The sequence below is a fragment of the Mytilus edulis genome, chromosome 3, assembly GCF_963676685.1.
Source record: "Mytilus edulis chromosome 3, xbMytEdul2.2, whole genome shotgun sequence".
NCBI lineage: Eukaryota > Metazoa > Mollusca > Bivalvia > Mytilida > Mytilidae > Mytilus > Mytilus edulis.
This window is the reverse complement of record NC_092346.1, coordinates 105915392-105928990: the sequence shown is the minus strand read 5'-3', so window position 1 is coordinate 105928990 and position 13599 is coordinate 105915392. Positions and strand designations below refer to the sequence as shown.

Genomic DNA, 13599 nt, shown 5'->3' with positions numbered 1-13599 from the left:
AAATCCGTAACCGCAAGTCACACCTTCGATCTATTTTATTTATACAATGACTTTGTGTCAAGAAATTTGGACTGTGAATGAAACCCAAAAGCGTAAGAATCGTGGAACACATTTAACTGGAATAAAGAAATTGACACGAGCATGAACTTTTTAGATTGGTGACCGTATATTGAGTTCAGAAAATCGACAAACGCATTTTTAATTTATTAATTTAAGCAAGCTCTTAGATTAAGAATTAGCCATGTCTTTCGTTTTTTGTAGAAAAAACAGCAAACATTATCTTTCCCAATACCCATGATAGAGTCATTAAACAACTGTATGTTCTACATTGTAACTATATATGAATCTTGCATATTAAGGACCAAAAATTAAGCCTATTATTTCAACACCGTTTGCGTTTTCATTTTATTCTGTACTTATCGTTCTAGCATTGCATACCAATGCATTTGCTTCATTTTATTAGGACAACAAAATATTGCTTAGAAAGAAATACATTTGATGTAGGTAGTCCAACTGAAGAGATCATTTCTCCACATTTCTGCTGTGTTCTATAAAATAGGTTTCTAAAGCGGCAATTACATGTAGAACAGTGGTTGCCAAATCATATATATTTATGAATTTTAAAAAGTGGCACCAGCATATGTAGTATATGTGTCTCAATTGATACGTGACTTTAAATCTAGCTCAAAGTACGTTGATTTTTGTTGAACGAGGAATACTGCTTTCTCAAAAGTTGCTAAGACAGGGCTATAAATCAATCAAATTAAGGTCATCACTCAAACAATTTTATGGTCGCCATCATGAGCTGATAGGCCATTATGACAAAAGTGTGTCAGCAATCATATATATCTCTGTGATATTCTTCCTCAGTCGTAACAACCTTTTATCATTACAGAGCTGAACAAAGAAATAACATGACGGGTGTCGTATACGGGGCAGGTAATGCTTACTCTTCAGGAGCATTTGATTTCACTCCAGGAATTTAGTGGAGTTCGTGTTGTTTCCTACTTATTATTTGTAACTGTTGATGTAAATGTCTTTTGGTTTTATGAGTCTCTGGTTACTCCTTGGTTTTGATTGTTATTGTCTTATATAAAATACTTTATGGATGTATTTACATGATATAAGCTTATTATTGTACTGCATATATGAATAACACGTGACAAGAAGGTTTCATATGAAATAAAATTTAAAAAATAAAATCCTTCCACCCGCCCCATTTTTTTCAAAAATTTGGATGAAAATCTACTAATTAATTTTAGTTGGCCTTATTGTCTTAACTCTTTTTATGCCCCATTTATGGGCATTATGTTTTTCAGTCTGCATCTCAGTGTTCATTTGTTTGTCCCTTCTTCTGTCAAGCTTCAGCTTATAGTTTTTGGTTAATGTAGTTTTTGATGAAGTTGAAGTCCAATCAACTTGAACGAAACTCTATCTCTTGAACGAAAAGGAGTAGGTCCGGTAAGGACCGATTTTGGCCTCAAATTTCAGGCTCATCTGACAAAAGATTTTGACCACTTTTTAAACACTTAAGTGTCTATTTTATTTGAATCAATTAGTTTATGTGAAAGATTTTTACTGATATAGTCATTAAAAACGATCCAATTCAAGCTCAAATATGAAAAATCTACCAAATATGCCAAAAAAATGTCACTTTTTGGATGGTTTTTGTCAAAAATGAAAGTGGCTGCATCCGTGTTCATTCTCAAACTTTATATATGTTATGTATTATCATAAAATACAACTTACATTTCAATATTATTCATGCTCAAACTAATCTGGATATAATTTCGAAAAATGAGTTATTTCCCTTTTTTGAAAGGAGTAGGTTCAGTAAGACCCCTTTTTGACCCCAAAATATAGCACTTTTATCAAATTGTAAAAACTTTTAGTTATTTATTGGACAGTAGAATGCTTCTGCTACATAAATATTGGCTGTTTTTGACAATACAATGCACATATATCGGGTACTAGCACCATTAAGTCATGCTAAATTACTGAAATCTTCACAATTCTATCATTTTAGTTAAATTTTAGACGGTTTTCGTGTAAAACGAAAGTGGCCGCATTTGTCTTCAGATATATCTATAATCTGCTTTATCCAGTAGGGACTCTAACCTTGATGGTATACCTTCTTTGTTAAAAATCTTAATTTTGGTAGCTTAGGACTCAAAAAGAGCCAGATCTATTGTATATACACTCTTCATCGATGAAGACCATGTGCTAACCTCTTAATGTCTTGATTTTTTTGAGTCATTTGGTTATTGTCTTAACTCTTTTTATGCCCCATTTATGGGCATTATGTTTTTCAGTCTGCATCTCAGTGTTAGTTTGTTTGTCCCTTCGTCTGTCAAGCTTCAGGTTAAAGTTTTTGGTTAATGTAGTTTTTGATGAAGTTGAAGTCCAATCAACTTGAAACTTAGTACTCATGTTCCCTATGATATGATCTTTCTAATTTTAATGCCAAATTAGAGTTTTTACCCCAATTTCAAGGTCTACTGAACATAGAAAATGATAGTGCGAGTGGGGCATCCGTGTACTAGGAACACATTCTTGTTAACCATAGTTTTTGTATAGAACTAATGTGTAACTTTTACAATAATCTTATAAAATTAGCTGTGTTTGTATAACAAACTGAAAAAAATGGGATATATGTTTCAATTTATATTTTTAATGATTTGTTTTAGATTATATATCATGTATATGGAACTCCGACTATAGCTTCCATTCCAATAGTGAAATACATCAGCATAGTATCCTATTTACATATTTTGAATGAAGCACCTGTCATGGTCAGGAAACATGAAAGTACATATATAGATATAAGAAGATGTGGTATGAGTGCCATGAGGTATCCATATATATGTGTCTTTGCTTTAATTTTCAGTAAAACACCAAGGACAGCCAGGGATCATATCATGTATAGCTGCTAGTCCACAGGGAGGAGGTGTATATGCTGCAGGGTCTTATGCCAGGGCTAGTAAGTAGATTAGATATTCTGGGTGATGGTGGTGTATATGCTGCAGGGTCTTATGCCAGGGCTAGTAAGTAGATTAGATATTCTGGGTGATGCTGATGTATATGCTGTGCACAGTGTCTTGTGCCAGGGTTGAAATTCACTCTTAAAACCAAATCGATAATGACCATGGTTTACTATGATCTTCTATAGTTTGACTATAATTAATTTAAAAGTTAACTTTGTGAAACTGCTTGTTAGCTCACCTGGCCCGAAGGGCCAAGTGAGCTTTTCTCATCACTTGGTGTCTGTCGTCCGTCGTCGTTAACTTTTACAAAAATCTTCTCCTCTGAAACTACTGGGCCAAATTAAACCAAACTTGGCCACAATCATCATTGGGGTATCTAGTTTAAAAAAATGTGAGGTGTGACCCGGCCAACCAACCAAGATGGCCCCCATGGTTAAAAATAAAACATAGAAAATGCAGTTTTCGGCTTATAACTCAAAAACCAAAGCATTTAAAGTAAATCTGACAAGTAGTAAAATTGTTTATCAGGTCAAGATCTATCTGCCCTCAAATTTTCAGATGAATCGGACAACCCGTTGTTGGGTTGCTGCCCCTGAATTGGTAATTTTAAGGAAATTTTACTGTTTTGGTTTATTATCTTGAATATTATTATAGATAGAGATAAACTGTAAACAGCAATAATGTTCAGCAAAGTAAGATTTACAAGTAAGTCAACATGACCAAAATGGTCAGTTGACCCTTTTAGGAGTTATTGCCCTTTATAGTCAATTTTTAACCATTTTTCGTACATCTTAGTAATCTTTTACAAAAATCTTCTCCTCTGAAACTACTGGGCCAAATGAAACCAAACTTGGCCAGAACTATCATTGGGGTATCTGGGTGCAATCAACAGTTTTTTTCTATGACGTCACATTTTTAGGGACCATGCATAAGTGACCCTTAGTGGTGGACTGATTAATAAAGATACTTGTATAAAACTTGATATCACTGGAATCAGAATGTTCTCTAGTTTATAATGAAATAAAAATAATGTGTACTTTTAATATATTAAAAACATTCCATCCAATGAACATGGGGGAAAAAAGCTCTAATTTTGACAGAAAAAACTTGAAACCAGGTCATGTGCACAGACATGAAGACATGATCCATGCACATTTTTCATAATCAAAACTGTATGAAATTTGTAGGTTTTTACCTGGCCTTTCAAAAAAATCTTGTTTCAGGGTACGGTTTCCTGCTCCGAAAAGAGCTACAGTGGCTGCAAATAAGTTTTCAATTTTCACTGCCAAAAAAACAGGATGTTTACAAAGTTGTCTCCCCTCAAAACATGTAAAGTTAATTTAATTTTTAAAAATATTTCAATCATTCAACCTGTTTTAATTGAAAGCTAATTAACTATTTTTTACAATCAAACACAAAAAACATGACACTTTTGCACCAATTGAGTTAATAAACAGGGGTTTCCCTCCATGGTTATTTTTAGTCAGGGAATAACCCTAGTTTTTTATACGAAACTGTTTATAGCACCCTTAAGGCAAAACTTTATATTCAATATATTAAAATTTCTTAGCTTTTCTGAATCTGTACACTATACCGATTAAAATGATGTCTTACTTTAAGGATTGTGACCACGAATAGTGATAATACAGCTCTTTTCTCATGTCGCGTAGTACTGACATATTGGCCAGTGGCAAACAGTTAAACCAGCTAATTCCAAACATTTCCTGTATCTCATTTTCATCAGTTTTACAAAGAAAATAATTCATAAAATAGGGTTTCTTTTGAATAAATAGAATAAAAACTATTAGGAAATAAGCATGACTAAAGTTACTTGAAATATATTTTGTCCCTAGTATTATGTGAACTAAGTTATAGCTGAGTTGAGAAAAATATGGAAAAAGTGTTTTTCTTAGGAATGGCACATGTACCTTTAAGACTATAAAAAGTACCAAATATATAATATAATGAATTAAGATTTATGTCACACTGATCAGTAGTAAAGGTCAAAGTAGAAAATATCTACACTTTAAATGTGCAACCTATGGTTTCAAATATATGAGAGATTAAATAAAATATCATGACGTCGCAAAAAGATGCAAAAAACTTCAATATTCGCGCAGAGTCTGGTTTTCTTATTTCTGGTTGCTATGTACAAATCTGTAATATTTGCATTAAATATACCAAACTGATGCTTTTAAATTAAAGTATACATGCCGTACAATATTTTTCAGAATTATTTTACTCCATTCGCATGCACTTTTCTATGCTAAAACATCACTATAATATATATTTGTCCCTTTAAGGGTGCAATCAACAGTTTTTTTCTATGACGTCACATTTTTAGGGACCATGCATAAGTGACCCTTAGTGGTGGACTGATTAATAAAGATACTTGTATAAAACTTGATATCACTGGAATCAGAATGTTCTCTAGTTTATAATGAAATAAAAATAATGTGTACTTTTAATATATTAAAAACATTCCATCCAATGAACATGGGGGAAAAAAGCTCTAATTTTGACAGAAAAAACTTGAAACCAGGTCATGTGCACAGACATGAAGACATGATCCATGCACATTTTTCATAATCAAAACTGTATGAAATTTGTAGGTTTTTACCTGGCCTTTCAAAAAAATCTTGTTTCAGGGTACGGTTTCCTGCTCCGAAAAGAGCTACAGTGGCTGCAAATAAGTTTTCAATTTTCACTGCCAAAAAAACAGGATGTTTACAAAGTTGTCTCCCCTCAAAACATGTAAAGTTAATTTAATTTTTAAAAATATTTCAATCATTCAACCTGTTTTAATTGAAAGCTAATTAACTATTTTTTACAATCAAACACAAAAAACATGACACTTTTGCACCAATTGAGTTAATAAACAGGGGTTTCCCTCCATGGTTATTTTTAGTCAGGGAATAACCCCTAGTTTTTTATACGAAACTGTTTATAGCACCCTCTAGTTTAAAAAACTTGTGGCGTGACCCAGCCAACTAACCAAGATGGCCGCCATGGCTAAAAATAGAACATAGGGGTAAAATTCAGTTTTTGGCTTATAACTTGAAAACCAAAGCATTTAAAGTAAATCTGACAAGTAGTAAAATTGTTTATCAGGTCAAGATCTATCTGCCCTGAAATTTTCAGATAAATCGGACAACCAGTTGTTGGGTTGCTGCCCCTGAATTGGTAATTTTAAGGAAATTTTGCTGTTTTTGGTTATTATCTTGAATATTATTATAGATAGAGATAAACTGTAAAAAGCAATAAATGTCAGAAAAGTAAGATCTACAAATAAGTCAACATGACCGAAATGGTCAGTTGACCCCTTTAGGAGTTATTGCCCTTTATAGTCAATTTTTAACCATTTTTCGTAAATCTTAGTAATCTTTTACAATAATCTTCTCCTCTGAAACTACTGGGCCAAGTTCATTATAGATAGAAATAATTGTAAGCAGCAAGAATGTTCAGTAAAGTAAGATGTACAAACACATCACCATCACCAAAACAAAATTTTGTCATGAATCCATCTGCGTCCTTTGTTTAATATTCACATAGACCAAGGTGAGCGACACAGGCTCTTTAGAGCCTCTATATTTATATTTTAATAGTTAATCTTGTTATTATTATGATATAATAAAATGACATTTTAATTATAAATTATCTGTTTACAAAATATTGAATTTTTGAAATACTAAGGCTTTTCTACCTCAGGCATAGATTACCTTAGCTGAATTTGGTAAAACTTTTAGGAATTTTGGTCCTCAATGCTCTTCAACTTCGTACTTTATTTGACCTTTTTAACTTTTTTTGATTTGAGCGTCACTGATGAGTCTTTTGTAGACGAAACGCTTGTCTGGCGTATATACAAATTTAGTCCTGTTATCTATGATGAGTTTATTTACAACCACTGAGAAGATGCCACTGCTGGTAGAGATTTATTTCCCCGAGGGTATCACCAGCCCAGTAGTCAGTACTTTTTGTGCTAACATGAATTATCATTGATATGGTTACATTTATAAATTAACTGTTTACAAAATATCGAATTTTTGAAATACTAAGGCTTTTCTACCTCAGGCATAGATTACCTTAGCTGTATTTGGCAAAACTTTTAGGAATTTTGGTCCTCAATGCTCTTCAACTTCTTACTTTATTTGAACTTTTTTTATGTTTTTTGGATCTGAGCGTCACTGATGAGTGTTTTGTAGACGAAACGGGCGTCTGGCATATATACAAATTTAGTCCTGGTATCTATGATGAGTTTATTTATATCGTATTTTGAAAGATGTGACAACTAAAAAGGACTTACACAATGAAGAGCTTCGTATAAAAGTAAACATGTTAATTACCCTGACTATATGAGTATATACCCATATTGTTATGACCATACGCATATGGTCCAAATACTCATATGGTCTGGAACATGTATTTAATTACTGATTATGATGTTGCTTCAAAACTGGTAATATATATGTCTGTATTACCAGTGACAGTTTATAATTGCTTACTTGAAAATCTGTTTAATGAATATACTTTAATCAAAAGTCTTTGAATGATTTTTTTTCAGTTGCTCTTTACCATGAACCAGAAGGAAATATGGTGTGCATGTTTCAGGGCCAACAAGGGGGTGTAACTCATATAGCCTTCTCACCTGATGGTACAAAGTTATATAGTGGCGGAAGGAAGGTAAGATGGTTTGCATGTTTCAGGACCAACAAGGGGGTGTTACTCATATAGCCTTCTCGCCTGATGGTACAAAGTTATATAGTGGAGGAAGGAAGGTAAGATGGTGTACATGTTACATCAGGCAATCACATGTAAGCACACATTTCACAAGTGCTAATTAATTTTGTTTGTTGACCAATACAAGCGAGAAGCAGATGATTTCATGATTTGGTGTTTTGTAGAACTAGAAAATATATTTTAAATGGCTTAATCTTTGCAGCAATATACGAATAGTGGAAAAGAAAGTATATGGTTGTTTTCTTTTTAATGATTTTAGGATCCTGAAATTCTGTGTTGGGATCTGAGAAAACCAGGACAGATTTTATTTGTGGCGTTAAGATTGTGTGAGACAAATCAGAGACTTTATTTTGACCAAGATACGTAAGTTATAAATTAATACAATATTTTAAAACTAATCAGATACAAAATATGAATATGATATCATGTTAAACCTTAGATTAGAGAGCATTTCAGCCATCTTATATACATCTACTACTGATGCTTGTTTCGATATTTTTATGCTATAGCTATTCCGTGAGCATGTATAGTAAACCTTTTATTTATTATGAACCTATAATAATGCTTCAAACTTGCCTGTCCTGATAGATAGTTGGAATCAACAATGAAAATCATTCTAATTCTTCTTTCAAGTCGGACACAAACATGTTTCAAATCGAATTGAAGATTTTATCACTACATTTGATATAAACAAAACATAATGCATTGATAACAGCATTTTTAACATTTTACATATAATGACATATGAGTATTTCAAGAATTCTATCAAGGATATATATACATAAGATATTCAAGTAACAAATTATGTGTATGTGCATTACCATAGTTACCAAGAAAATTACAAAAATTGTGTATGGTGCATAAATCTAGTACCTGTTCTAAAAGTTATGTGCTCATGGATATGTGTTGTTATTAGAAAGCCTGTCTAATTCCCACATAAGTAGCTTTAAACTTAAGATGAGTCTACCTTAAGATTTATAACTCTGATTAACTTACTATAATGCATACATGTTAGGAGAGTGATAAACAAATATGGTTATGTCAGAATAACAATAAATAAACTGTTCTGATATGTTATATTTCAGCGTTGGCAGACATTTGTTTTCTGGTTGTCATGATATGTTATATTTCAGCGTTGGCAGACATATGTTTTCTGGTTGTCATGATATGTTATATTTCAGCGTTGGCAGACATTTGTTTTCTGGTTGTCATGATATGTAATATTTCAGCGTTGGCAGACATATGTTTTCTGGTTGTCATGATATGTTATATTTCAGCGTTGGCAGACATTTGTTTTCTGGTTGTCATGATATGTTATATTTCAGCGTTGGCAGACATTTGTTTTCTGGTTGTCATGATATGTTATATTTCAGCGTTGGTAAACATTTGTTTTCTGGTTGTCATGATATGTTATATTTCAGCGTTGGCAGACATTTGTTTTCTGGTTGTCATGATATGTTATATTTCAGCGTTGGCAGACATTTGTTTTCTGGTTGTCATGATATGTTATATTTCAGCGTTGGCAGACATTTGTTTTCTGGTTGTCATGATGTGTTATATTTCAGCGTGGTAAACATTTGTTTTCTGGTTGTCATGATATGTTATATTTCAGCGTTGGCAGACATTTGTTTTCTGGTTGTCATGATATGTTATATTTCAGCGTTGGCAGACATTTGTTTTCTGGTTGTCATGATATGTTATATTTCAGCGTTGGCAGACATTTGTTTTCTGGTTGTCATGATATGTTATATTTCAGCGTTGGTAAACATTTGTTTTCTGGTTGTCATGATATGTAATATTTCAGCGTTGGCAGACATTTGTTTTCTGGTTGTCATGATATGTTATATTTCAGCGTTGGTAAACATTTGTTTTCTGGTTGTCATGATATGTTATATTTCAGCGTTGGCAGACATTTGTTTTCTGGTTGTCATGATATGTTATATTTCAGCGTTGGCAGACATTTGTTTTCTGGTTGTCATGATATGTAATATTTCAGCGTTGGCAGACATTTGTTTTCTGGTTGTCATGATATGTTATATTTCAGCGTTGGCAGACATTTGTTTTCTGGTTGTCATGATGTGTTATATTTCAGCGTTGGCAGACATTTGTTTTCTGGTTGTCATGATGTGTTATATTTCAGCGTTGGCAGACATTTGTTTTCTGGTTGTCATGATATGTTATATTTCAGCGTTGGCAGACATTTGTTTTCTGGTTGTCATGATGTGTTATATTTCAGCGTGGTAAACATTTGTTTTCTGGTTGTCATGATATGTTATATTTCAGCGTTGGCAGACATTTGTTTTCTGGTTGTCATGATGTGTTATATTTCAGCGTGGTAAACATTTGTTTTCTGGTTGTCATGATATGTTATATTTCAGCGTTGGCAGACATTTGTTTTCTGGTTGTCATGATATGTTATATTTCAGCATTGGTAGACATTTGTTTTCTGGTTGTCATGATATGTTATATTTCAGCGTTGGCAGACATTTGTTTTCTGGTTGTCATGATATGTTATATTTCAGCGTTGGCAAACATTTGTTTTCTGGTTGTCATGACATGTTATATTTCACCATTGGTAGACATTTGTTTTCTGGTTGTCATGATATGTTATATTTCAGCGTTGGCAGACATTTGTTTTCTGGTTGTCATGATATGTTATATTTCAGCGTTGGCAGACATTTGTTTTCTGGTTGTCATGATATGTTATATTTCAGAGTTGGCAGACATTTGTTTTCTGGTTGTCATGATATGTTATATTTCAGCGTTGGCAGACATTTGTTTTCTGGTTGTCATGATATGTTATATTTCAGCGTTGGTAAACATTTGTTTTCTGGTTGTCATGATATGTTATATTTCAGCGTTGGCAGACATTTGTTTTCTGGTTGTCATGATATGTTATATTTCAGCGTTGGCAGACATTTGTTTTCTGGTTGTCATGATATGTTATATTTCAGAGTTGGCAGACATTTGTTTTCTGGTTGTCATGATATGTTATATTTCAGCGTTGGCAGACATTTGTTTTCTGGTTGTCATGATATGTTATATTTCAGCGTTGGCAGACATTTGTTTTCTGGTTGTCATGATATGTAATATTTCAGCGTTGGTAGACATTTGTTTTCTGGTTGTCATGATATGTTATATTTCAGCGTTGGCAGACATTTGTTTTCTGGTTGTCATGATATGTTATATTTCAGCGTTGGTAAACATTTGTTTTCTGGTTGTCATGATATGTTATATTTCAGCGTTGGCAGACATTTGTTTTCTGGTTGTCATGATATGTTATATTTCAGCGTTGGCAGACATTTGTTTTCTGGTTGTCATGATATGTTATATTTCAGCGTTGGCAGACATTTGTTTTCTGGTTGTCATGATATGTTATATTTCAGCGTTGGCAGACATTTGTTTTCTGGTTGTCATGATATGTTATATTTCAGCGTTGGTAAACATTTGTTTTCTGGTTGTCATGATATGTTATATTTCAGCGTTGGCAGACATTTGTTTTCTGGTTGTCATGATATGTTATATTTCAGCGTTGGCAGACATTTGTTTTCTGGTTGTCATGATATGTTATATTTCAGCGTTGGTAAACATTTGTTTTCTGGTTGTCATGATATGTAATATTTCAGCGTTGGTAGACATTTGTTTTCTGGTTGTCATGATATGTTATATTTCAGCGTTGGCAGACATTTGTTTTCTGGTTGTCATGATATGTTATATTTCAGCGTTGGTAGACATTTGTTTTCTGGTTGTCATGATATGTAATATTTCAGCGTTGGTAGACATTTGTTTTCTGGTTGTCATGATATGTTATATTTCAGCGTTGGCAGACATTTGTTTTCTGGTTGTCATGATATGTTATATTTCAGCGTTGGCAGACATTTGTTTTCTGGTTGTCATGATGTGTTATATTTCAGCGTTGGTAAACATTTGTTTTCTGGTTGTCATGATATGTTATATTTCAGCGTTGGTAAACATTTGTTTTCTGGTTGTCATGATATGTTATATTTCAGCGTTGGCAGACATTTGTTTTCTGGTTGTCATGATATGTTATATTTCAGCGTTGGCAGACATTTGTTTTCTGGTTGTCATGATATGTTATATTTCAGCGTTGGCAGACATTTGTTTTCTGGTTGTCATGATATGTTATATTTCAGCGTTGGTAAACATTTGTTTTCTGGTTGTCATGATATGTAATATTTCAGCGTTGGCAGACATTTGTTTTCTGGTTGTCATGATATGTTATATTTCAGCGTTGGCAGACATTTGTTTTCTGGTTGTCATGATATGTTATATTTCAGCGTTGGCAGACATTTGTTTTCTGGTTGTCATGATGTGTTATATTTCAGCGTTGGTAAACATTTGTTTTCTGGTTGTCATGATATGTTATATTTCAGCGTTGGTAAACATTTGTTTTCTGGTTGTCATGATATGTTATATTTCAGCGTTGGCAGACATTTGTTTTCTGGTTGTCATGATATGTTATATTTCAGCGTTGGCAGACATTTGTTTTCTGGTTGTCATGATATGTTATATTTCAGCGTTGGCAGACATTTGTTTTCTGGTTGTCATGATATGTTATATTTCAGCGTTGGTAGACATTTGTTTTCTGGTTGTCATGATATGTTATATTTCAGCGTTGGCAGACATTTGTTTTCTGGTTGTCATGATATGTTATATTTCAGCGTTGGTAGACATTTGTTTTCTGGTTGTCATGATATGTTATATTTCAGCGTTGGTAAACATTTGTTTTCTGGTTGTCATGATATGACAGTGTTAGGTGTTAAAATTGACAGCACGCTTAGCTGGAAAAATCAAATTGATCAAATTTGTGCTAGCATTTCATCAAGAATATACCTTCTTTCTAAATTAAAGAAACTTTTAGATATTAATGGATGGATGACAGTAGAAAACAGAATCAAATACCACAAATATTTATTGCTATTTAAATGTATGTGGAAAGAAGCACCACAGTACCTATTTCAAAAGTTTCAACTTATATCTTTTAATAATCCTTATGTCTTAAGGGGTGTTACTGAAGGTAATTTGATAGTTCCAAAGCCAAAAACTGAACTGTTTAAAAAATCTTTTGCTTATTCTGGATCAGTTTTATGGAATGGACTACCATATGAAATGCATAAAGTGCAAACACTTGTTCTTTTAAACAAATTATAAAACAATACTTGAGACAGTCCTAATATTCAGTCTGAAATGATTGCAACTATTACTCTTAGAATGTATGATTTTACTTATTTGTATATTATATCTATTTACTACATGCAATCTGTAACTGTTTTATATCTTTTAATCATGGTACATGTACATTGAACTATTATGTCTATACAATTTTGTTTATATGTTGTATGTTTGTCTTTTCTCTTATTATTATTATTATTTTTTTTTTTACTTGTATTGTATACATATGTATATAAGGGCCTCAGGGAAGATTAATAATTGTAACTAACTGTGTTTACCCTCTTTAAATAAAGAATTTATTATTATTATTATTATATTATTATTATTATATATATGTTATATTTCAGTGTTGGCAGACATTTGCTTTCTGGTTGTCATGACGGTACAGTATGTGTGTGGGACACCACCCAATCACCTGTGAAGGTTTTGGATGAATCAGACCCTTTATTGAAACCAATCATCAAGTATAAAGCACATGGAGACTGTGTCAATGGAGTAAGGTTAGTGTCGTCAGGGATTTTCAGCTCACTGTACATTTAAAATTTAGAACATCTATCATTGTAAATCTGTGATAACTGGTAACACACTATTTTGTAGCAGAATGTTTCTGGATGAATGACAATAGTCTAGTCAAAATAGATGAAAAATATGGCCAACCTCAAAAAAATTGCAACAGAATTATTTT

At 32.7% G+C, this 13599-nt stretch overlaps 1 protein-coding gene across 2 annotated transcripts in view; it reads left to right on the top strand.

The window, feature by feature from the left end:
- Positions 1-13599, top strand: part of LOC139514742 (telomerase Cajal body protein 1-like) — a 28506-nt gene that overhangs the window by 8878 nt on the left and 6029 nt on the right. For both annotated transcript variants that reach the window (XM_071304380.1, XM_071304381.1), the window contains exons 8-11: positions 2888-2980; positions 7546-7664; positions 7981-8084; positions 13262-13414. In XM_071304380.1, coding sequence (XP_071160481.1) covers positions 2888-2980; positions 7546-7664; positions 7981-8084; positions 13262-13414 — 469 coding nt within the window. The remainder of the gene's footprint in view (positions 1-2887; positions 2981-7545; positions 7665-7980; positions 8085-13261; positions 13415-13599) is intronic.